The 25,974-nt window shown below is 39.2% G+C and overlaps 1 protein-coding gene across 2 annotated transcripts in view; it reads right to left on the reverse strand.

Moving 5' to 3' along the window:
* Positions 1-2,391: 2,391 nt before the first annotated feature.
* The window catches only part of atf7a (activating transcription factor 7a), a 50,796-nt gene continuing 27,213 nt past the window's right edge, over positions 2,392-25,974 (reverse strand). The window contains exons 3-12 of one of the 2 annotated variants that reach the window (XM_061987025.2): positions 20,694-20,790; positions 20,472-20,584; positions 14,730-14,894; positions 14,512-14,660; positions 13,151-13,244; positions 12,953-13,072; positions 12,299-12,448; positions 11,945-12,133; positions 11,357-11,462; positions 2,392-4,434 (exon numbers count right to left, since the gene is read on the reverse strand). In XM_061987025.2, the coding sequence (XP_061843009.1) occupies positions 4,202-4,434; positions 11,357-11,462; positions 11,945-12,133; positions 12,299-12,448; positions 12,953-13,072; positions 13,151-13,244; positions 14,512-14,660; positions 14,730-14,894; positions 20,472-20,584; positions 20,694-20,790 (1,416 nt within the window). In that variant the 3' untranslated portion in view covers positions 2,392-4,201. Of the gene's footprint in view, positions 4,438-11,356; positions 11,463-11,944; positions 12,134-12,298; positions 12,449-12,952; positions 13,073-13,150; positions 13,245-14,511; positions 14,661-14,729; positions 14,895-20,471; positions 20,585-20,693; positions 20,791-25,974 lie in introns of both variants that reach the window. The other variant, XM_061987017.2, reaches the window with a different exon arrangement.

Raw genomic sequence — 25,974 nt, forward strand, 5'->3', positions numbered from 1 at the left:
AACTGTCCAAAATGTTTTGGTATCCTGGAGCATTCAAAGTTCATTTCACTGGAACTAAGGGGCCAAGCCCAACTCTTGAAAAACAACCCCACACCATAATTCCTCCTCCACCAAATTTCACACTCGGCACAATGCAGTCCGAAATGTAACGTTCTCCTGGCAACCTTCAAACCCAGACTGGTCCATCAGATTGCTAGATGGAAAAGCGTGATATTGTCATAAGAAAATCCAATAATGTGTGCTTACGGACTGTATCCCTTGCAGACTGTATTGATCTATATTGATATATAATGTAGGAACCAGAAATATTAATAACAGAAAGAAACAACCCTTTTGTGTGAATGAGTGTGAATTAGAGTATAAATAGGGGAGGGAGGTTTTTTGGGTTGGTGCACTAATTGTAAGTGTATCTTGTGTTTTTTATGTTGATTTAATAAAAAATAAAAAATAAATAAAATAATGTTTTTTTTTTTAATTTCTTGTGCGGCTCGGTACTAATTGATCGACCGACCGGTATGGGGCCGCGGCCCGGTGGTTGTGGACCACTGCTTTCCACCACTGTATCCGACGCTTTGCATTGGACTGTCATGTCTGTGTAATCATGTTTTGTTTTAAGTCATGTTTTGTTTAGTTTCTGGCTTTTCACTCCCTTGTCTTGTTTGCATGATTACCCATTAGTTTCACCTGTTCCACGTTTGGACTCATTGTGCACTCTTGTTTGTCACCATAGCAACCATTAGTTTTCACCTGTCACGTCACGCACCTGTTTCACGTTTTGAGTCACGCACCTGTTTTCGTTAATCATGTCTGTTATTTAAGCTTTTCATTTTCTGTTGTTCGTCCTGACGACATCCCCGCATTCTTACCCCTGTCACACTCTATGTACCTCTGCGCACTTCATGCCATGTCAAGTAAGTTTTGTTTCGATTCATGCCACAGTTAGTGTTTTGTTCAATTGTTCATAGTTTCTGCCAATGTGCAAGTTTTGTGTTTATAGTCTAGTTTTGTACCTTCGCCCCTGTGCGCGCCTTTTGTTTGATCCTTTCTTTGTAGTTATAGTGTTAAATAAATCATGTATTTACCATGACCAGTCCAATTCACTTGCACCTCGGGAGAACAAACCAAGCCATAGTCCAAGTCATGACATGGACTTGGTGATGTATGGCTTAGATGCAGCTGTTCGGCCATGGAAACCCATTCCAAGAAGCTCTCTGCGTACTGTACGTGGGCCAATTGGAAGGTCATATGAAGTTTGGAGCTCTGCAGCAACTGACTGTGCAGAAAGTCTTTGCACTATGCGCTTCAGCATCCGCTGACCCCTCTCTGTCAGTTTACGTAGCCTACCACTTTGTGGCTGAGTTGCTGTTGTTCCCAAACTCTTCCATTTTCTTATTATAAAGCCGACAGTTGACTTTGGAATATTTAAGCGTGAGGAAATTTCACAATTGGATTTGTTGCATAGTGGCATCCTATGACAGTTCCACGCTGGAAATCACTGAGAGCGGCCCGTCCTTTCACAAATGTTTGTAGAAACAGTCTCCCATGTCTAAGTGCTTGATTTTATACACCTCGGTGCCAAGTGATTAGGACACCTGATTCTCATCTTTTGGATGGTTGGCCAAATATAGTGTAGGTTGTTTATTATTGTTGACATAGGCAGTTTACAATGCTCTATTTTATTTTCAGTGTTCATGAAAGTGTATAAATGGAATTAAAAATATTGTATAGCTCTAAACCAGGGGTCGGGAACCTTTTTGGCTGAGAGAGCCATGAAAGCCAAATATTTTAAAATGTATTTCCGTAAGAGCCATATAATATTGTTTAACACTGAATACAACTAAATGCATGCATTTTTAAGTAAGACCAACATTTTTAGAGTATAATAAGTCTCTCATTCTTTTTAATAACATTGTTATTCTGAAGCTAACCAATAATAAATCAAATACTTCTTACCATTAATGCGACTTCTTGAACAGGTGCGGTATAAAACGGATGAATGGATTAAAATGCATGAGAATGTTTTATATTTTGAACGTTATTTTTAACACTGATTACCAGCGGAATTATTCAGTACATATCCTGTTAAGTAATGTCAACTAAGATTTATCTGAGAGCCAGATGCAGTCATCAAAGGAGCCACATCTGGCTCTAGAGCCATAGGTTCCATACCCCTGCTCTAAACTGTTTTACATAGTAAACATTTTTTTATGTCCCGTTCCTCTCGTCCAACCGACACAAAGCTGTATTTCTCCGTTATCTATAGCTGTACTTCAACATTCACAAACATCTGTCTTACTTTATTCAAATTCTACTACAATATATGCATTTAAGAACTTTGTTGACAATGTTAGAGATGAACGACTAAGAACAAGTGTATCGTGCATACAGACAGTTCATTTTATTAAAACTGCAGCACTTGTATGTGTTCATAGTATTCCACTTGGACATGCATGAAAAAGTAAATATATTCATATGATACAGATATTTACAGTACAAATACATTTTCTAACATCATCAGTCCACAATGGGAGTGTAAAAAAAAAGTACATGCGCAACCGTAACATTGTTGCAGTCTTCAACAAATTGCTCCTTTCACTACAACGACAGGTCAAATTAGTATGCTGGAGACTGTAAAGATAAACGTTATTGGTAATAAGTTAGACCAAAAGACCAAATTAAACTCGTAGGCTATAACAAGAATTTGATTAGAAAGTGTTGTGTAGCAAGATGTCAGGTGCTGAAAACAGCACAGACAACAGGTAATGAAGATGAGAACATTAATACAAGCTCATTTGGCATCAGCAAAGGAGTAAAGGCTAAAAGCAGGTCCATGAAAGGGACTATAGGCTAAGCGGTTCAGTCAAAGGTGAAAAAGAGTTGAACGTATTCCCCCGTTTACAGTACAGACAAAAGGAACATGAGGACATTCAAAATAATCCCAGGTCTTTGAAACAGACTGTCAGAACAACGTGAAAGGCATAACAGTGAACAAATACAACCAAATTATCGCAATGTTTTAGTGCATAAATACATGCTCTTAAATTACTGGACAGATATTATTTTGAAAACACCGGCCAAAAGAGATTAAAAAATATACACAAGACATTCGTATTGTAGAAAAAAAGTCCTAAAATGTTGTCGCCCTGTTTCTCCACCAGATGACAGACCAGCGTTTTCAAATAAACCTCATTCTTTGTCCTTACTTCATTGTCTCAGCAATGCAATGTTGTTGTTTTCTTAGGATATCGATGTTTATGCGGGGAAATAGGAGGCACCGACGTGGTTTTAAGGCAAGACACTGCTGGCAAGTGCAATTTCAAGCAGTGATAGTGTTGTAGATTGTTCACCACAAACATTTACTTTCCTCCCCACGACAAACAGTGAGCAATCTTTGTATATTTGGAAAGATGTGGTTTCATATTCATCTTGTCGATATGGCTTCGTATTGGTTTGGTAAAGATGTAGCATTTATCATATTTCCAAGCAGCAACAAATGTGCGACTGTCCTGAGAAGAAAGAGGCACAAGTAATGTCAATAGTAAAGTCAAAAACACCCTTAACCGTCAGGAAAAACTTTTTTCAAGATGGTATTTTGGTTTTTTGTACTAATTAAGTGTTGCCATTTTGAAGGAAAACCATAGCTGCACGAGGACATGAAATCTACCAGATTAAGAAGATGACACGCTAACAGTCAGAAGTACATCAATCGGGCAGTCTCAAAGAAGCGCGCAAGTTGGGATCAGCACTTTCTAAATCTGCATTACTGCACATTTGGAGCCAAGTATGCTTATAAAATGGTGAGTGCATGTTGAGGCACTATTTCTGGGTGACAACGCTTGAAGAAGTGTTTGATATCAGATTTTGTAGAAGAAGACAATCGTTAGGGCAGTGTGGCGGTCCGGTATAGAGTCTTATTGACAGGGGGTGTGGAGACACAAGTAAGGATAAGGAAATGGGGTAAAACCACCAAGAAAAAGGGGGAAGGGTTGGAGTCCAGCCCCTGTAGTCTATGGCAACATGAACAGGAAGCTCTCTCAAAAGTCTCAGTCCATTTCCAGAAGGCTGCTACTGAGCTCCAGGCCAAAACGTGATGGCTCCTATAGGTAGGGAGAGGGGGTGAAGGGATGGGAAGACGCTGCTTTCTTTTCTTTTTGACCCCCTGGGTGACGTGTGCAGCAAGTCTGTGTGCTCGCATTGTCTATCATCTGGCAGCTGAGTGCGAATGTGCAGCCATGATAATGTGGGAGGCTCCGCTCTCCACCCTCTGCTGCTGACCCAGTCCGGCCAGCACGGACATGGCCATGGCTTCAGCCGCCGCTCTGGAGCTTAAGCCGTTGTAGCCCGCGGAGGGGCTTGGTGCCAACGAGCTGTGCTGGATCACCGGCGCAGGGGATCCTGTCGTCTCTGAGGTATCTTTCATGCTCTCTTCGACAGCTACTAGAAGGAGAAGATGCACAAATGTACTTAAAGCAACAGATAAAGTGGCTACCAAGAAAACCATCACTAAAAAAAACAGTCCCTCCAGGAATTCGATCGCACAAATTCTACCAATTCCCGCAGATTATGCACAGCCTCGCAATTTTGTCCAATGCACGCAACTTCCCCGCACATTTATGCCAATCAAATTAGTCTTTGAGCGGTACTCAAACGGTACTCTGACGGACATCTACACCTCCCGCTGCCTCAACAGAGCCAGTGCCATCATCAAGGACAGCACCCACCCTGGCTCTGACCTGTTCCACCTGCTGCCCTCTGGGAAGCGCTACAGGTGCATTAAAACCAAAACAAACAGGCTAAAGAACAGCTTCTTCCCCAGGGCCATAACCATCCTGAACGGACTGCCCCATTGTCCCTCATAACTGCCTTCTCTTCGGTGCAATAACCCATTCCACCAACCACCCTGTTTTTGTTTTTGTTTTTTTCATGTATATATTCATTTCACACCATATTCATTGCACTTCTACATTTTTTATATTTTTATATATTTGCACATTGTTTTTCTAGCATGCACACATCGCACTGTATGGAATGGCCTCAATCTCGTTACCTTGCGTAATGACAATAAAGCTGATTCTGATTCTGATTCTGATTCTGAACCTGCAAATCAAGTCTAATCAAAACTTGTGTTTCTTGTGTAGGCGAAGCAGGGACACCAAAGTGTAATGTATCAACTCTTTACTCCTCAAACGGCACAATTGTCTTCCTCTTGTGCATCTCAGACCCAGTTTCCTGTCTAAAACGCTAAGCCTTCTGGGTAATGTAGTATACACTCCATACTTGGCATGCATGTATACATTTATTTAACCTTTATCTATTCAGGGTAAGGCAATTAAAACCAGATAAGCTCTCGTCGTCTTCCACTTACAAAGAAAATGAGCACTATGTATCACTCTAAACCAGAGGTCTTTAACAGGGGGTCCGTGAACCCCAGGCGGTCCGCAGATGCACTGCAGGGGGGTCATGATTGTTGTTTAGACTTTATTTTAAATAATTGTTCGTATTGCATTCACAATTTTTCCACAAATTACAATGTCTTTAAATATACATTAACACTTATTCAACAGTGTAGTTATAAAATTGCAGTGGCATGGACACCCTACTCACTGCACCTTGCACTTTTTGTAATAAAAACATTAATATTATTGTATAGTATTTATGTTAACATATAAGATAGCTTTTGACTAGCACTCTAAATGCCAACTAGCCATTAGCGTGTCAATTGTCAGCTGGCAATTAATGTGTCAGTTGCTAGTGTACTAATTGCTAGCAGTTGTCAGCTAGCAATTAACTGTCAGTTGCTAGTGTGCTAATTGCTAGCAGTTGTCAGCTAGCGAATAGCATGCTAGTTGCCAACTAGCTATTGGCGGTGCTATACCAGATTTGAATATTTTAGTATTACACAATAACAAGTTACCTTTAGGACCAGTTTAATTTCAGGGTTTCTTCAGGTATCAGCAAATCTAATATAATGATTTTTATTCCTTTTTTTAATACCACTTAAAACTAATTTAATGCTAATGCCCTTCCAACTGTCTGTATAGACAAAATTGTGAGAATTTGACAATGACAATCTTGAATGGTTGAAAAGTTTACATTACCTGTTACTGTCTACTAGTGAATTTGAATTGGCTCACGAGACTGTTTAATCTGAAAATGTATTTGTACTAGGGCTGCAACTAAAGATTAATTTGATAATCGATCAATTTGTCGATTATTGTCAACTTGTGATTAGTTATTTTGCCCACGCTGCAGAAGGCCTCTCTGGGTTTACAATCGACATGTTTTAATCAGGTTTGGAAAACTTAGCCAGCCACTTTTGCATTTCCCCGACATGTATTCCTTTTTGCACTGTTGCCATAGCGAGAGCACGTTCACAGGATGTAACATTCTAAGCGTACGCTGTTCTGACTGTGTGCAACAGCTGTAGACAATAGCCAATTGAAAGGTTCCGCCTATACTTCCAAATAAATGTATTAAATGTTTATATAATGAAAATAATTTGTGAATAACAATGTTTTTCCAGCCAGTGTGGCTGGGCCATGTGTTTGTTGGTAGACCTCACTCCCTGCCAACTTTAAAAGCAGTGCTGGATACAGAATTGACAGCTCAGGTTATTCACTCGGAGCTAGCACGTTGCACTCACTCGAAGGACCCAGGTTCGAGTCCCGGGCTGACCGGAAACAGGGACTTATAACAGGTGGATTACATGGTCACCTGGGCTGAAAAGTAATTTTGGTGGACGATAAATTGTCCCACAAATTATTGCAGATAAACAACATGATCAAGGCACTACTATAATCAAGATCAAAAACTTAATTATCCCTATTAAGTAAACAAAACAAATTAAATGGCTCCATCTCTGTTAGCAAACATTGCACTTCAATATTGAACATCTTGAAGTCCAAGTTTCCCCAGTTGGGACAACTAGGTTTGGATGCTATTGTCTTTTTTGTACCCGATGCCAGTTAGTCAGATTACTTCTAGACCTCCACCCCAGATCCCACCTCACTCCTACCCACTTCTCCAAAGTGGGCTGGCTCAGGGTGGAGGACAGAGTAAAACAACTTGCACTGAGCCTAGTCTATAAAATCTGCTACACCTCCCTGATACCGAAGTACATGTCAAACTACTTCCTTAACGTAAATGACCGCCATAACCACAACACCAAGGGGAGCTCCACTAACCACGTTAAACCCAGATTCAGATCTAACAAAGGTCTTAACTCATTCTCTTTCTATGCCACATCAATGTGGAATGCGCTCCCAACAGGTATAAAAGAAAGAGCATCTCTATCCTGCTTCAAAACCGCAATAAAAGTACACCTCCAGGCAACTTCAACCCTAAACTAACACCCTCCCCGGATTGTTGTTAATAACCAAATGTAAACAATCAAATGCAGATATTTTTCTTATGCCTTCTGATCTCTCTCTCTCTCTATGTCCACTACTTGCTGTACATATCCTACCAAGTCAGACCTACACTGTTTCAATGTCCATTTCTCTGTTCTCAATAGTTGATGACTGATGATAACAACCAAACCTAACCCCCGCCCCTCCACACCCTGAATTGTAAATAATGTAAATAATTCAATGTATACACCCTGATGATTATCTTGTGTGATGACTGTATTATGATGATAGTATATATGATAGTATACATATGTATCATGAATCAATTTAAGTGGACCCCGACTTAAACAAGTTGAAAAACTTATTCAGGTGTTACCATTTAGTGGTCAATTGTACGGAATATGTACTTCACTGTGCAACCTACTAAAAAAAGTCTCAATCAATCAATCAATGGCATACTTGGCCGTTCATTCGTCCGTGTTGATGGGCTCGTGTATGATGCTCATTCAGTTTGAAGTTGAAATAATAATCCCACACTGGGACATTGTAATCATCTTTTTTCCTCCTAACTGTTGTTACTTAGCTAGCAGTGCTTCTCACTTGTGAGTGGCGACAAACGAGACGATGTCCGCATTCTGCGTGTGTTAGCTAAAGGCTGAAATATACTCTTGCGTCACATAGCTTGCGTTTCACAAGGCGTCTTGCTCCTCCCCCAACGTACCCTCCCCTGACCTTGACGTGCACATCCCAAAAAATCTGGCTTCGCGTCATCGTTCACTAGTGAGGACAAAGAAAAACAAAAAGGTCATGAAAACTTATCACATCCTAAAAGACAATGTAAAGACAATTTTCATCGACGGCAAAATTAAAAAAAAACTTTATTTGATGCTTTTATTAGTTCCTTTGCTCTATTTTCTTTTGTTATCCCTTGCACATGTTTTTTGTTTATAATTTACTATGGTAGTTTTGTTTCAATATCTTAATTACTGTTTGAAAACTATAGAGAAAAATCTTTTCTATGTACATATTTAGAAAACATGTATGGAGACTAGGGTTGTACCATATACTGGTACTAATAAAGTACCACAGTACTAATGAATTAAAAATATACTGTCTTTGAAAAGTATTGTTACTTTTTTTATCCGCGTGCTGCCGTGCCGCGGTGACGTACAGAGCCGAGGAGCATGATGCTGAGAGTGTTAGCACGCACACACAGCTGCACATACAAGCATAAACAACATGCAGAGGAAGAATGGCAAAAAAACGCATTTCTACTGGTTAATAAAAAGGGTTTGTGAAGCGCAATATGGAGGTATTTTGCCTCAAAACTACTGATAAAGGTGACGCTTAAAATACGAAAGCGCCACCTACACACTGAGTTTAAAGTTCACATAGTCAACTTGCTTCCCTGCTGGGCACATACAGTTATGTAAAAGTGCACACAGCTGGTTGGCTTGTTGCCAATTATTAGCGCAGTCAAAACCGGCCACGTAGCGTAAACTAATGCAAGTGAAATGACTGAATTGTGTAACAAATTCCTACAATTTGTATTTTATCTTTAACACTGTGTGTTTTACCTGCTACATGTCTGAACTGTGTACTTTTAGCAGTATTGTTTTTAGTATTTACTAATTATTTTATTTGTCTTAAGCACAGATCAAGAGTGGCAATTATGGCAGACCATATGTAATATATACAATTGTAAATTGTTCTTTATGAGTGCAATAAGAAAAGCCCAGTATGTTTAATGACTTTTAATTTCTTTTTTAATCTTCTAAATGTGTTCTTTGAGTACGATTTTCTGTTCAAATAAAGCCAATAATGACATTTGTTTGTGGTCCGCATTATTTTGCAAAGTATCGAAATACATTTTGGCACTGGTACCAAAATTATGTAAATAGTTATAAAAAAAAGAGCTGTGATTGGTCAGCTTGTTACAACATAATTTCCAGGGTTCGCAAAACCAATCTACAGTACATGAACGTCTTCTCATATGATTTCAAAGCAATGTGTACACTAAAAGTGACCGTTCAAAATGATTAGTTCCAGCTCCAACATTAAAGGGAGTGTTGCTTCAGATGCCATTGGATGCTCATTAGGTCGATTGCGAGCTACCATTCCATCGCGGAGGGGAAGTCGGTGTATTGCCAGGCATTAAAAAATAGACCTAACATCTATTACCTATCATCAATCTTCAAAATGACGTAACATTCATCACTTTATTGACAAACATGGCAAGCGAAGGTCTAGTGAGATAACGCTGTCAAGAACGCACGAAACAGTTTTTATTTCAACACAGACTCTCCCTCCAAACACCTATCGTCAAAAGTGTTAAAATCAACCGCACCGTTCCTGTCTTCGCAATAAAAGTGCTGCTCCATCCTGCCTGCATTAAAAAAATAAGGACTGCGGAAACTGGCACACATAAACTAGTAAGCTAAGGGGTTAACATCCAATGTAGTTCTTGTAAAAGGTATAAAAACGAGTATGGAAGCTGGACGAATTGGAAAGAGAGGACTTTTTTTCCCTCCACAATGTAAATTCGGAAGTTGTGAAACTCATCAGCAATACTAGGAATCCTATCTGATTCCAATCAATGCAAGTTATCCTAATAAAGTAGTACACCAACTCATATTCTTGTCTTTGAGAAAGAAGGGAATCTTTATGCATTTCAACACGTTTGTAGATCTTTTCTGTAGATGAAGTATATCACCTTGACTTGCTCATTTGATATGTAGCTCGCCGGCTAAAAAGCGTGGGCACCCCTGGTTTACTACAACCACTACTACACACAGGAAAACGTGTGGAAGAGAATTGCAAGTAGGTCCCGCCTGTGCCTACCAAAACAAAGATAGTAGGTGACCGACAGGAGGCTGACTCTGTTCTTGTAATTCTACTGTACTGAGAGCGTTGCACATAGTGAGACCTCTTGTATTCAGCTTGAAAGCACAAAACGAGAAAGTAAACACATGTAGCAATTTATCGATGACGGCCCAGGTATAAAGGTCAGTTTCATTTATCGTTCACATAATTGACTTATCAACTACCTACAATTTGATTAATTTTTTTCTTGCTTGATGCAAATGTATTCAATGCTTTTTAGTGCCATTTAGGGCCTTACTCTTTGCAAAATCCATTTAATGACTTTTAATTCTTTTTAATGACTTGCATAAACCGTGAACTTTAAACACAATTTTATACAAGATACAAATAGGGGGTCCCAGCTTTATTTCTCCATCAGTTTGGGGGTACTTTGCGTTAAAATGTTGAAGACTCCTGCTAGAGTTCACAAAGGCTCTTGACATGCAAGGGTAAATAATCTGGAACATAAATGAATGTTTAAAATGCACAACCACTTCAAGTGTAAAATAAACATGGAGGATGTCTGCAACTTGTGGACAACAAAGCAGACAGCAGACAATAAGGAAGCCTTATGTGGTGTTTCTATATTTATGATTAATTATTACGATCTAATTATAACAAATTAAACAATACAGTAATGTGACAATGAGACCGGGGTATGTGCTTTTACTGCAATGTAGGGTCTACTTTTAAGTCTGTGTGATATAAGACGAGTAAAACAACAATACAGTATTGGTTTTCAAATTTTTGTTAAAATCCTGGTGTTTTTTTTAAGTTACAAGGAACACTTAAAACATTGATAAAACATTCATAAAATCCCAAGTTGATTCAATGTTATTGGAAAAAAATTATTGCAACTTTTGCCGCAACTTTCTGAAAAAGCTGCTGCAAATTCAGTCCTTTTAGGCGGCACCAATCACTAAAAAAGCCTGTGATATCTTGGAGGGACTGAATAACTGAGTGGAAAAAAAGATGATCATAATTACAAGAGTACTCCGTAAACTGAAGTCTTTGGACCATAAAATAAACTTAAAAATTCCTCCTCTGCATTCTGCACCCCTCAACGTTGTGGAAACTGGTTGGATAATTTCAGTTATGCTTAAGAAATAAATACTGTAGATGAAGACGCAGTAAAGAAGTCTCACCCAAGTAGGCCGTTTTCTTCTGTAGGGTGGTGACAGGACAGTCCTTGTGAGCCAGCAGCAACTGCTTCAAATGAGCCACCTCGTTCCTCAACAGCGATACCTCATTCTGAACAATCACAACATATCAGGAAAGCGTTACCAAACCAGTCTGCTCCTCAAGGGTAAAAAAGACCAACATTATCTACGGCTTATTCAATTAAAATAATTTTGTACGATGGTTTACAGTCTGGTTTACAGTTCCTGAGGGAACTCACCTGAAGGAATCAATAAAGTATTATCTATCTATCTATCTAGCCATCATAATTCAAACAGTGTGCATAAAGTGTAAAAACTGTAACTCCTCAACTAAACGCAACAAAAAATTTGGAGACAGATCCGGTCATATAGATTATTTTATAACGTCCCTCGACTTGTTAAGTAATTGTAACTAATTCGCTGGAGAGTACTGTTTGAAAGATACTTCTCAAACTTCTCTAACTTGACAGGGGTCTTGTCAGCTGATGTATGATGTATGATGATGATGCAGACAGCGCCACCCCTCAGGGTGAGTTTTCAACTAGTCCGCCCACTCCAAGACCGCTTACGTACCGACAGCGAGACGTTCATAGAGTTGAGCTCCTCTGCCTTCTTCTCTAAGGAGTTGACCCACAGTTTGCGTTTCTGTCTGCAACGAGACGCCGCGGCCCGATTTCTCTCCAGGAAGCGCTGCCTTCGTTCATCTGGGTCATCGTCTCCCGTTCGTCGCCGACGCCCACCTGTGGGTTGTGCTGGAGATACCTAGAGGGGACCAGGGGTGAGAGAGAAATAGACGGGATAGCGGCGACAGAAAAGGGAAACTTGAGTCATAGTTTGGTTATTTAAATGGATCATAGTCATTTCAGTTGGTCTATGTTTTGCATTAAAAGTCCCCTGGGTGGCTGACGAACAGACAGCACAACGTACCTGAGGTTGCGCAGGTGATGGAGCGTCTGGTTGCTGGACAAGCAGTTGGCTCTGTTCTGCCCTCTGTGGAACCATCGGACTGCCTCCCATGGACATCATACCCAAACTATGTCCTGACGGGCTCTGCTGGGACAGCGCGGCCTTCAGTCGCTATATAAAAATAAATCAAAGATGACAACTGAGTGAGCAAAATTAATACAGAGTTCAAACAGAGCAGCGTAACAGTGAATCAAGTGAATAAATCAGTGTGGAGAAAAAGGAAGAGATTTTTTTAGAAATCAAGCCTGCATTAACAAGCTGGCCAAATCAGTTTCTTCACATCAATACCTAATGATTCAGGAGGATTTAGAAATAGTCAGTTAATAATCAGTTACTGGAATTTCAATAAGGCCCGCACCAAACATGTTATGTTATGAAAGACTCCAGTCATTATTTAATACCAAACTTTAAAAACTTTTATTTTTGTAAAGTTTTAGGCATTCATGCTTGTTAGAATTACACAATTCTAGTTTGTAATCTGAAGTCTCATAACCCAATAATAGTAAACCTCAGTCAGTGGAATAACAACAAGTCATAAGATGACTGCAAGGTAAAGATGGAGACAAAAAGACAACATTGATAGAATTAAAAATAGCGTGCTAATCAAGCACTAACCATCTTTGCCTCAGAGTGGATGCTGTAGCCAGAAGGGGAGTTTGAACCGCTGCTGCTGCTTCCCAGTGGAGGACCAGGGATCCCAGGAATGTTTGGTATCATGCACATGGGTCGGGCCAGCTGGAGAACAGAACCACATATTGTAAATAGAATCATTATCCATTAGAATATGATTTGTAATGTTAGCTCTTGGCTTACATTGATGACAGAAGGTATCTGAACAGGCCCAGGTAGGACAGTCATTGCCTGGCCTGAGTGGAGCATCATCATGGGGTAGTGGCTTGTTGGTGAACTACAGTGTAGAAATGAAACATTCAGTCAAGCTGACAAATAGCAAAGCTTCCCTTTTAAACCACATGTACTATTTTACCACGTGAACTAGGGCTGGGCGATATGGCCTTTTTTTAATATCTCGATATTTTTAGGCCTTATCGCGATACACGATATATATCTCGATATTTTGCCTTAGCCTTGAACGATCACTTGATACATATAATCACAGCAGTATGATGATTCTATGTGTCTACATTAAGACATTCTTATTCATACTGCATTAATATATGCTCATTTTAAACTTTCATGCAGAGAGGGAAATCACAACTAAGTCAATTTAGCAAAAGTGTATTTATTAAACCGTTATTAAGCAGTGGCACAAACATTCATGTCAATTCCAAAACAGAAAGTGCAAAATTGTCAGAGACATTTTAAAACAAGCTATAAGTGCACTTTTGTGCATGATGACACACAAGATATTTCAACAAGTGTCACATAAAAATGAGCTGCATATCAAATAGTTTATGTCCTACGGTGTTGATGTGGAAATAGTTGCTTCGGCATTTAGTTGGTGTGGCACCGAACGGAGATGTTGACATGATGTAAAGACATATTTCCGCTTGAAGCCAAACCATGTCAGACGATGGATCCCGTGCTGTTTTTCTTGGGAATTAATTATTCCTCCATTTGTTACCAGATTTGCGTCTTCTTTCTCTCGTATTACCACTCAAACCACACCGTTAGCTGTTAGCATCACAGCTAATGTTACCATGTCGCTACCTCTCGCTCCGCATACGTCACAGTATGTGACGTATGTAAGAAGGTGCGCTTGTTTTAAAGTCTCTGTGAGAAGGAGAGACAGGAAAGAGTGAGAAACACATGCAGTTTAATGCCCCGCAGCTAAAAGCAACTGCGTGAGAACGTATACTCGAATATCACGATATAGTCATTTTCTACGTATATCGCACAGAGACAAGCCCAGCCCTAACGTGAACCCTGACATCAATCAAAGTAATTTGTGTTTTTCTATATGTGCCCTATGTGTAGCAGTCCAGGGTGTACCCCACCTCTTAACCCAAGCCGGCTGGGATAGGCTCCAGCTCACTTGTGACCCTGAACAGGATAAGCGGTAGAAAATGGACGACACTGAATTTCAAGGAATGCTTGAACACAATGATATAGTGTTTCAGGATAATATGTATGAGGTTCTTAATGCTTCGGTAAGGGCAACAAGGGAAGACAGCAAGGTGAAAGAGGTGCACAGGGAAAGAGGATAAATAACTCACCCTAAAGTACGATTAGAAGGTGGTGCCTGTGTAATAACGGAGGTGGGCGATGGCATGGTCGGCTGAACGGCGTCAAAGCCCAAGTGCAGTGGAAGAGAACCGGGACGCACTATTGTTGGTGTTGGTGCCGAGCTCCTAGGAGGGGTGTCCTATGACAATAGCAGTGTAGTGGTATTTAGCAGGAAACATAAAATACAGGAGGTGCCGCGTGTTCCTACCTTAACCTTGATCAAAGGCTCGTTTTTGCTGTCAGGTGTTGTAGAGATGGAGTCTGGGCTGCCTGGTGGTGACGAGTCAACTTCCACAGGCTCCTCTTCTTTCACCTTCACATCTGATGGCGTCTGCAAGCTCATGTCCAAAGCCGCTGGTGTGGGAGCAGGGTGCTAAGCACAATACCAAATAGATACACCGGTAAATATACTGTATGCATTTGCTCGTATTGAGGTATGAAGTGTTTTTTTAGCTCATGCACCCCTAAAATGAATACATGGACACCCAAATAATACATTTCTTCAAGCAGAAAAGTGAACGTTCAAAGTAAAGTGGATAGACACTTGTTGGGCCTGATCTACTAAGGGTATGTGTGTACTAAAACACTGATCGACTTAGGCTTATCAACTAAGCTTGTTTATTGAGGATTGCGACTCTTAAATGAGCAAAATAGGTAGCGCAATCTGTGTATACACAGAATAGGGCTGGGCAATATGGACGAAAAAGTAAATGTCGATATATTTTTACTTAACAGTTTATTTTCTGAGCTGTTAGTACCCATCTTGACTAGCTGAGTTAGTAAAAGTGTCACTGACTGTACAGTTGTCATTCACTTCAATTTCCCTGAATATCGCTCAAAAATGAATATCTTTATATACATACTTTCACCCAAAAATATATGGAGATATATATCAAATATCGAGTTTAACCCTCCTAATTACATAACATAAATGAAATAGAAAAATATTATTTCTACGTAAAATAAATAACATAGCTGTGCAAATAATACAAAATGTATCAAACTCACATTAAAAACTAAATAATAATAATTATAATATTTAAATTTTTAATATAATAATAATTAAAACAATTTTTATACATAAAAATGCATATAACTGCAAAAATACAGAGTGAAAGTTACTTTTAGACTGTCAATCAACATCCATCCATTTTCTACCGCTTGTCCTTTTAGGGGTAGCGGGGGTGGGGTGGGGGGGGGGGTGCTGGAGCCTATCTCAGCTGCATTCGGGCGAAAGGCAGGGTATGTCAATCAACATATAATGCAATAATTTATTTTCAAAAATATTTGGCTGTAAGCAGACAGACTCAGAACTTTTGTCTACATCATGCTCTTTCACTGAAAATATATTTGACTAAAACAATACAGTGTTTATAATGTAATGTAATCATAATGTATAATAATAATAAAAAAGCAATTACCATTTAAAGGATATACACTTTTGTCATTACTGTAGAATTTTTCACCATTGTACTGTAATTGGAAGGTAAATAACTTTGTTATCCTAACCAAAAAATAAAATTGACATGTTTCTGTAAGCAAAAATTTAATCTAAATAGATAGATTTTTACCAGTTGGAAAAATTTGTTTGAGCATTGTCTTTTTGTTATTGCTATCACGTGATCACAACGGCATTTTTGCTCGTTCATCTGTGGAGATGGGCTTATGTCGCCCATTTGAATTTAAGAAATAATAATTTTTTTCCTCCTAATTTATGTTAGTTTGCGCACTTCTCACCAGCGAGTTGCAAGGCTCTCTGTACTGTGCAGGGTTTCTACAGATAACTTAATGCTTTTTAATGACATTTTGTATGCCATTTAAAAAAATGTAATGCCCATGTTCGACTGCATATGGTTATTATGGATAGTCAAAAGCTTAAAATTAGCTGTAAACACACAATTGAAAGCATTTGACAATAATAATGTTGAATAGTTTAACTGTTATTATCTAGTGAATTAGAATTCCAATTCCAATTAGTTGATCAACATAATATACACAAAATACCCTTTTTTTTTTTTTTTTAATTGTATCTCTTTAAAACATACAGTAAAAATGCATATCATCTGAAAATATGCCATATAATCAGTGTTGGGACTAACGCGTTACTGTGTTAGTTTCGGCGGTAACTAGTAATCTAACGCGTTATTTTTTTATATCCAGTAACTCAGTTACCGTTACTACATGATGCGTTACTGCGTTATTTTTTAATGTAGTATCGGCTAGAAACAGAAGAAGTGTCGTCCTTCTGTCTCACAAGGAAAAGAAAAGGCGTGCTTTCCTCGACCGAGGAGCGGAGCGCAGGGGAGACGTTCCTCCAGGGCCTATGTACTTCGGGGCTAACACCCTTCACTTTACCCGGCAGTGGGTCTTTACAGCTCCGGACTCGAGGCTGAATGACGAGGCCGGCGGTTTGTTGCAATTTTGTGACTTTATTGGTGTCTTGCACGCAGCCATCCACCAAGCTAGAGCACCTGCACGCATCCACTGTTGCGCTCCCTCACCTCTCTCGCCCACTCACTCACTGACGTCACTCACTGACGTCACTCACCTCACATGCTGTCATTTCTTAAAGGGCCACACACACACGCTACTCTCGTAACAACTAAAAAGACATCATGGCGAAGCCAGAAGTCGAGTTACATGGAAACATTGTCACTACTTTTCTTTTGTCGAGCACAAAGAAAATAACATTTTAGTTAAATGTAAGTTGTGTCTTGGATCAAAGATCCCATCTACTTAAAGTTAAAGTGACAATGAGTAATGGGTAAATGGGTAAATGTGGAAGTAGTGTCAAAGCGCTTTGAGTACCTTGAAGGTAGAAAAGCGCTATACAAGTACAACCCATTTATCATTTATTTATTAATGATTGTCACACACACACTAGGTGTGGTGAAATTATTCTCTGCATTTGACCCATCACCCTTGATCACCCCCTGGGAGGTGAGGGGAGCAGTGAGTAGCAACAGTGACCGCACCCGGGAATACTGCCCAAAACAGCAATTCAAATCTGCTGAAACAGCTACATAAATGTAAATGGGTTATACCTGTATAGCTTTTCTACCTTTTTCAGGAACTCAAAGCGCTTTGACACTATTTCCACATTCACCCATCCACACACACATTCACATACTGATGGCGGGAGCTGCCATGCAAGGCACTAACCAGGACCCATCAGGAGCAAGGTTGAAGTGTCTTGCTCAAGGACACAACGGACGTGACTAGGATGGTAGAAGGTGGGGATTGAACCAGTAACCCTCAGATTGCTGGCACGGCCACTCTCCCAACTTCGCCACGCCACATAAGCAACATGCTTTGACGAAGCTAGTAAAGAGAGACACAGACTCCGATGCCACTTCACCTCCACCTAAGGATTTTAACGGAGGGACTGCTAGCCAGGACAACATTGATAGAGCCATTGCAGCGTATGTGCTAGAAGACATGCAGGCTATTTCTACAGTGGAGTCACCCGTTTTCTGGCAGCTAAATAGCATGATACCGGCATCAAACAACAAATGGCACAGAAAACATGTTCCAAGTACCTGGACAGTGAGTACATAAACATGGAAAGCGAGCTAAAGAAAACACTCCAAACTCTGCCTCTGCTCATCATTGAAGGTACACACTGTCAATTCTCTTATATACTATTTCATTCTAGACTTCTAGAGTGTTTGATTATCACTCTAAATGTATAGTCTATAAAGTTCACAAACATAAAGAGGGATGCTAGTGGGCCAGGCCAATCTTTCATTTCCTCTAAACTAAAACTGGGGAAATGTGTAGAGTCTTCTGGGCTTCACTACAGTGTTGATCTCCTGAATACATGATTTTATTTCACAATTCCTTGAGAGAAAAAATATGCCTGATTAGGCTTTGTGTATGTCATGTGTGCCTTCCTTGGGTGAAGCCAGCTTTACAGCTATGTTGTTATTATGCGGTTTGTTACTTATGTATGTTATGTTGCAGCTATTTAAAATAGTTTTGTCAATTTGTTGTGGCCTGAAATAAATTGGCCCTTTGAAACATATCTTTGTCTTTGTGTGTTGTATGTAGACCACATTGCTTAGCAGAGTTCAGTGATGCAAATGCATGTCAAGTTGATCAACACATTGTATTATTCTCCAGTGCAATAACAGTACTGAAACGAAGGCTAAAAGGGCATTAATGGGAGCCTTAAAAAAAAGGAGAAAAAAATAAGTAACTAAATAGTTACTTTTCACAGTAACGCATTACTTTTTGGTGTAAGTAACTGAGTTAGTAACTGAGTTACTTTTGAAATAAAGTAACTAGTAACTGTAACTAGTTACTGGTTTGCAGTAACTAACCCAACACTGCATATAATAGCCACAAACTGGAGAGTAAGTTTTTAAACCAGGGTACAATAAAAAATAGTTAAGGCTTTATGGAATAATAAATGAACATCATACTAAGAATGTGTATGTTTGGAAATGGATGATTGATTTAAACAATTTAGAAAAGTACATGTCATGCAATGATATTTGGAAAAATGCCAATAAGCCCTTTAATGCATTATAAATAAACTGAATCAATTTGATTAAATTGTATTTTACACCTAACACTTGTTTAAAATGGGTCCAGTAGATAGCAATTTATGTAGAATGTGTCAGGCAGCTGAAGGAGCTATCATTAATTTACTGTGGGAATGTCAGAGAATAAGAGTTGAGGTCTGCTAGAATTGCCTTGGTTGTCCATTGCACGTGAGGTGCCTACGTCATGAGTGTTGCTAATGCTCACCAAGTTAGCTTGTGTGTTAAACTGGAGAACACTGAAATGACTAGTGTATGAAACAAGCTGAGTGTCCGCTATGGAGGCAACGGTTTTCTCGCCTCATTTTGTATCCAGTTTTAAAGCCAGATCCGAAGAAAAGAAACACACTGACAGATTTAGCAATTTATCGATGACCGCAACGTTAATAAGTTAATTTTCATTCATTGTTTGATCGATTGACGTATTGACTATTGGCCAAGTACTACGATTCCAACATTTTTTTTTCATGCCTCTGGACATCGCATTTAATGCTTTTTAATGCCATTTTATTAAAATCCATTTAAGGACTTTTAATGCTTTTTCATGCCCCGCGGAAACCCAGCTTTTGTCTTCGCCGAGACAAAGATTGTTACTGACTGAAAAGAGGGGTCACTCCGTTCAGTTAATTCCACTGTTAAATAACAAGCTCAGGTGCTAAGACCGATGCACAAAGTAGGACCTCTTTCTTTCTGTTTGAAGCGAGACACGAACAAACACGAGGCTCAACAATTCTGTATGGCGAATATGGCTGTCACTCAAATGCCTGTGACGACAGGAAAAAAATACCTCAGCCTCTTGCGGTTATTTACCACACTAATTAAAACCTTGATGTCGATTCGATTTCGATTAAATGTGCGGCCCAAGTACATATAATAATCTCCTATGGTATATCCCTATGAAAACAATTCTAGAAACATGCTGTTTTTTTGGTGATGCTGCAACATTCCAGAAGTACCATCACAAAACCCCAGAGAACACCTTCGGCATGCCAAAAAAGGTTCTGTTTAGATCGCGCTTCTATCCTGCCTAGAAAAGGTGGTACAAATTATAGTTGTGCGCTGGATTTTCCAAAACAATATAAAACACTACAGGTTGTAGCATATGATGCAATGCGTGTGCAGTAATTATTTAAATAGGGTGGTCAGGATTACCTTAGCACGTATTATCAATTGTACATGCAGTCTTAGTAGGTCACACGTAACACAGCCACTAATAGTTTACGCAATTTTACAGTTTGCACATGCTATTTAGCACTTCTTACTTGGGATCTTAGAAAATCAAGCCCTTTATGTTTGAAGAGAAACTCTACAGATCATTCCCTTCAGTTCTATACAGTAGACTTGAATGACATGCATCTACTATACAGACAGACAAACAAAATCATAAAAAACAGCTACAATCTTACAGAGTTCTTTGCTCGCTTCTCATCGTCATCGTGGTTAAAGGAATTAGCCAGCTCATTGAATATACCGACCTCTTCGCAGTTTTTTAGAAAGCGGGTGGGAGTAGGTGTCTGGTCTGAAAAGAGGGAATGGACACCAAATAAAATATTTCTTAATCTCCAAAATAAATTCACATACTTTTAATTTTACTTAGGTGGATATCAGCGTTTCATAGTCTTTTATACCTGCAATAATGACAGAGTCAGTCCGAGGTGGTCCAAACTTTAGTGTCATCTCATGCTTGTGTTTGTGTACAGCCAAGTGGTCCTCATTGGTAAACCTCTGGAACAAGACAAAGAAAGAAAAAAGAAGAAAGGTAAGTAGATTAAATGGACATTGCTTAGGGCTACAGAAGCGCTAAAAGCAGCTATCATATTGCACTCATCAGAGACAATCGCTTGGTGATGCCTACTGCATGCCCCCTACAACGCATCAATCATTATGTGGTAAACTGTGTCAGTGAGGTTAATGTCCTTGTGTTGTAAATGGCTCCATCATCATGAGGTCATGTGCAGTGCATCCGGAATGTATTCACAGCGATTCACTTTTTCCACATTTTGTTATGTTACAGCCTTATTCCAAAATGAAATAAATTAACTTTTGTCTCCAACATTCGACACGCAATGCCATATAATGACAATGTGAAAAAGTTTTCTTTAGAATTTTTTTGCAAATGTATTAACAATAAAAAAAAACTAAGAAATCACTTGTACATAAGTATTCACAGCCTTTGCCATGAAGCCGAAAAGTGAGCTCAGGGACAACCTGTTTCAACTGATCATCTTTGAGATGTTTCTACAGCTTAATTGGAGTCCACCTGTGGTAAATTCAGTTTTTTTTTGGTAATGATTTGGAAAGGCACACACTTGTAAGGTCCCAAACTGACAGTGCATGGCAGAGCACAAACCAAGAATGAAGTTGAAGGAACTGTCTACAGACCTCCGAGACAAGATTGAGGCAAAAATCTGGGGAAGTGTACAGAAAAATATTTGTTGCCTTGAGGGTATCAATGAGCAGTGGCCTCCATCATTTGTAAATGGAAGATGTTTGGGACCACCGGGACTTTTACTAGAGCTGGCCGGCCATCTAAACTGAGCAATGGGGGGACAAGAGCTCTAGTCAGGGAGGTGACCAAGAACCTGATGGTCACTCTGTTAGAGCTACGGCATTTATCTGTGGAGAAAAGACAACCTTACAAGAGGACAACCATTTCTGCAGCAATCCACCAATCATGCCTGTATGGTAGAGTGGTTCGACGGAAGCCATTCCTTCTGTGACTCTCTGACCATGAGAAACAAAATTCTCTGGTATGACAAGACAAAGAATCAATATTGTAATATACAATTATGTCTGTAAATAAATAAATAAATAAATAAATACAAAAGATTTAACTACTTGGTGGGAATGCCAGATGCCATGTTCGGAGGAGACAAGGCTCATCACCAGGCCGATACCATCTGTAGATTCCTAATGAAGCCTTTAGCTTGATGCTCCTCTACTTTCTCCTGCTCCGCTTGCTGCGGCAATAACAAACAAAACTCCAGACGCTCCTCTTCGTTTTGTATAGTTTACTTAATAATTCAAAAACGTAAAACAATAACGATGTAGGAACAAATTAATGGCAAAATAAAGCGAGTTTGTTACAGTAAAAAAAAAGAGTTAGAAAAAGTAAGAGTATGAAAAAGTAAGAGTGAGGTCAAAAAACTGTGTGGCTCAATTCCCCCGCACCTGACTGCCATTACCCATAATACCTTGTGTCCAAAAACCAACCTACCCCACAGATCCTTCCGCCATTTATGCAATTTGAACAGTTACGTCATCAAATTATTTAGACAAATGTAATAATTACAAATAAAGTGTACCTTATGATTATTCTAAGCATGCAAATAAAGCAAATAGTCCCATGTTGGCTGAATAAACATAAAGCACCTTCCATAAAAAACTTAAATTAACTCAAACAGCATTTAGGCTCCTACACCATCCCTACAGTGAAGTACGGTGGTGGCAGCATCATGCTGTGGGGATGTTTTTCATCGGCAGGAACCAAGATAGAGTGAAAGGTAAATGCAGCAATGTACAGACCAGTGACGTGCGGTGAGGTTGATGGCTGGTGAGGCACTGACTTCATCACAGTCAGATTTACAAACATATGAACCCTAAAGAGTATCTTAGTCACCATTTGATTGGCAGCAGTTAACGGGTTATGTTTAAAAGGTCATACCAGCATTCTTCCCTGCTTGGCACTCAGCATCAAGGGTTGGAATTGGGGGTTAAATCACCAAAAATGATTCCCAGGCGCGGCGCCGCTGCTGCCCACTGCTCCCCTCACCTCCCAGGGGGTGATCAAGGGGATGGGTCAAATGCAGAAGACAAATTTCATTACACCTAGTGTGTGTGTGTGACAATCATTGGTACTTTAACTTAACTTTAACTTTACACATACAAACTGTAGCACACAAAAAAGCACATTTAATAAAAAAAACGTTATTATGGTCTTACCTTTACTTAGAAATTATAAGTCCATGCACCGCAACTAAAGCCCTCACTTAAACTTTCCACGTGCAAGATTGAATCTATTTAAAAAAGTGTAACCGAGGGTTTATAAATGTCGCCTATACTGTATAAATCTACAAAATAACAAACATGGAGGCTCCAGTTTACACGAGGACCACTTTATTTACATTCTTTCAAAAACCTCCGCAACGTGACATCATGTCCGCTCTTAGCGCCTTCAAAATAAGAGCTCAAGGCATATACTGTATAACAGCGCATAACAGGAACTTAACATCACAAAGAGGAAAGCCCATGAAAATAGGTTACAAAAGTTATTTAATAAGAAGCCAAAAAGTGCAAAAAACAATAATGTTCGTGTTGGAGGAGTTGTGAATTAGGTACACCTGCAGTCTGCAGGTGTATCTGCACAGCAGGCCAGCAGTTAGCCGAGTCATTGCGCAATCCATGTTGCGGCACTGAGTGACGTGCCTCAACTGGCTGCTGTTCACCGCACCGTCTCTTCTCAGTATTTGAACGGCAAATGTGAAAATTCAGCGATTTTGAATAATAATAATCTAAAACTGATGAAGTTAAATGGAAAATAACTTTATAGTATAATCACTGGATACATATAACAATTTCATTTTTTTTTTGTCCCTGCAGTCATTCACAACTCCTCCAACACCAACATTATTGTTTTTGCACTTTTTGGCTTCTATGAAATAATTTTTTTAAATAGATTCAATCTTGCACGTGGAAAGTTTAAGTGTGGGCTTTAGTTGATATAACAATTCTACGGCGGGGTGCAGGAGGCGAGCCTCAGCCAGTGCGTCTTTTGCAGCCGTTTTATGATCGCTCAGCACAAGAAATACTTTACACACATACAGTTGTTGACAAAATACACTGCACATTATATACCTCAGCTAACTAAACTATGGAAATGTATAATATAGTTCATATAGCAATACAGTCTCACTGCACAGCAGGCCAGCAGTTAGCCGAGTCATTGCGCAATCCATGTTGCGGCACTGAGTAACGTGCCTCAACTGGCTGCTGTTCACCGCACCGTCTCTTCTCAGTATTTGAACGGCAAATGTGAAAATTCAGCGATTTTGAATAAAAATAATCTAAAACTGGTGAAGTTAAATGGAAAATAACTTTATAGTATAATCACTGGATACATATAACAATTTCATTTTTTTTTGTCCCTGCAGTCATTCACAACTCCTCCAACACCAACATTATTGTTTTTGCACTTTTTGGCTTCTTATGAAATAATTTTTTTAAATAGATATAATCTTGCATATATAACATATAACAATTTAATTTTTATTTTTACATTTTTTTTCTTTCCATGATGGCAGGTGAGGCCCCACCTCACCTGCCTCTAGTGACTGCACGTCACTGGTACAGACACATCCTGGACGAAAACATGCTCCAGGGCACTCTTGAACTCAAGAGCCCAGACTTAAATCCGATTGAACATCTCTGGAGAGATCTGAAAATGGCTGTGCACCGACGCTTCCCATTCAACCTGATGGAGCTCGAGAAGTGCTGCAAAGAGGAATGGGAGAAACTGCCCTTAGATAGATAGGTGTGCCAAGCTTGTGGCATCATATTCAAAAATTCAATCGTAATTGCTCTTAAAGTTGCATCAACAAAGTATTGAGCAAAGGCTGTGAATAAAAAAAGCTCTTAAAAAAAACTTTTCACATTGTCATTACGGGGTATTATTGTGTAACGAATTTTAAGGACAAAAATCATTTTGATCTATTTTGGAATAATAAGGCTGTAACATAAAATAATGTGGAAAAAGTGAAGTGCTATGAATACTTTCCAGATGCACTGTATCTGGTTACTAGGGAAAGGAAAAAATGGCTGATACAACAAATAATTGAGTATAGAAATGCAAATTTAAAAAGGAAAAGCAGTATTTTCTCTTGGATTTTGTTGCATCGGCTCTTTGTGTTATTTTGCAATCGCAACAGTAAAAAGATTACCGCTGTTTAAGGAAGAAGTGCTCCAGTTTAAATTGTTACTCTATATTTATCATCACGGTTGTATGTATCAGTTGTTTCCAGTCACTTTGGCTGTGTGAGTCACTTGATCCTCTGCAGCTATTGACTGGTGAGTATACAGCTGTTCTCTAAACACGTGTAAAACAAAGTCTGCTAACATGAGTAAACATACACAAACACTGTGTGCAACTTAAAACATCCTTTTACATTGGAAGTCAAAAGCAAATGTTACTGATGTATTGACTGAAATGTATTGTTGTTGCAATTCGAACACTACAGGTACAATACAGCATCAAACAGTATGCACCATTTTGTTTTACCGTATTTTCCAGACTATAACCGCTACTTTTTCCCAAACTTTGAACCCTGCGGTTAATATATAGATTTTTTCCCCGCTAACAGCTAAATTATGGAAAATAAGCAAAGAAATTAAACAATGTTCTAAAATGAAACGCTTTAAGAAACTGTTCAAACTCGAAGTGTTTACAAAGTAAAGGAAGAAAAATCCTGATAAAAATCTTGAACCTTATAAAACAGCAGAAAACCTTATTCATCTCATAGACGATGACTAAAGACATAAATGACTTTTCTGTTTTGTTTGATCAGCTGTTTTACTGCAGAATTACAGGCAACGTTTGGAAACAATTAAGGTTTGTAAATAAACATTTACAAAATCTTTCTCTACGTAAACATCTAATTTCACAACGCACCCGTATAATAACCGTGCGGTTTATAGTCCGGAAAATATGTAATTAACTGAAGTCCTTTTGGTGCAAATTGACACAATTTGAGGATGGAGAAGGGTAACCCCTTGTAAAATGTATATATGTCCTGTAAATTGTATTTCACCATTGACCAATGTTCTTTTACTTCTAGTCAAACTAGTCAGGAGGTCAGAAGCTACTGGCATTATCCAGGACGCGACACTTCTTTGGAGAAGTGGTGAGGTGAATCA

This window comes from Nerophis lumbriciformis, linkage group LG01 (genome assembly GCF_033978685.3).
Source record: "Nerophis lumbriciformis linkage group LG01, RoL_Nlum_v2.1, whole genome shotgun sequence".
Classification (NCBI taxonomy): domain Eukaryota; kingdom Metazoa; phylum Chordata; class Actinopteri; order Syngnathiformes; family Syngnathidae; genus Nerophis; species Nerophis lumbriciformis.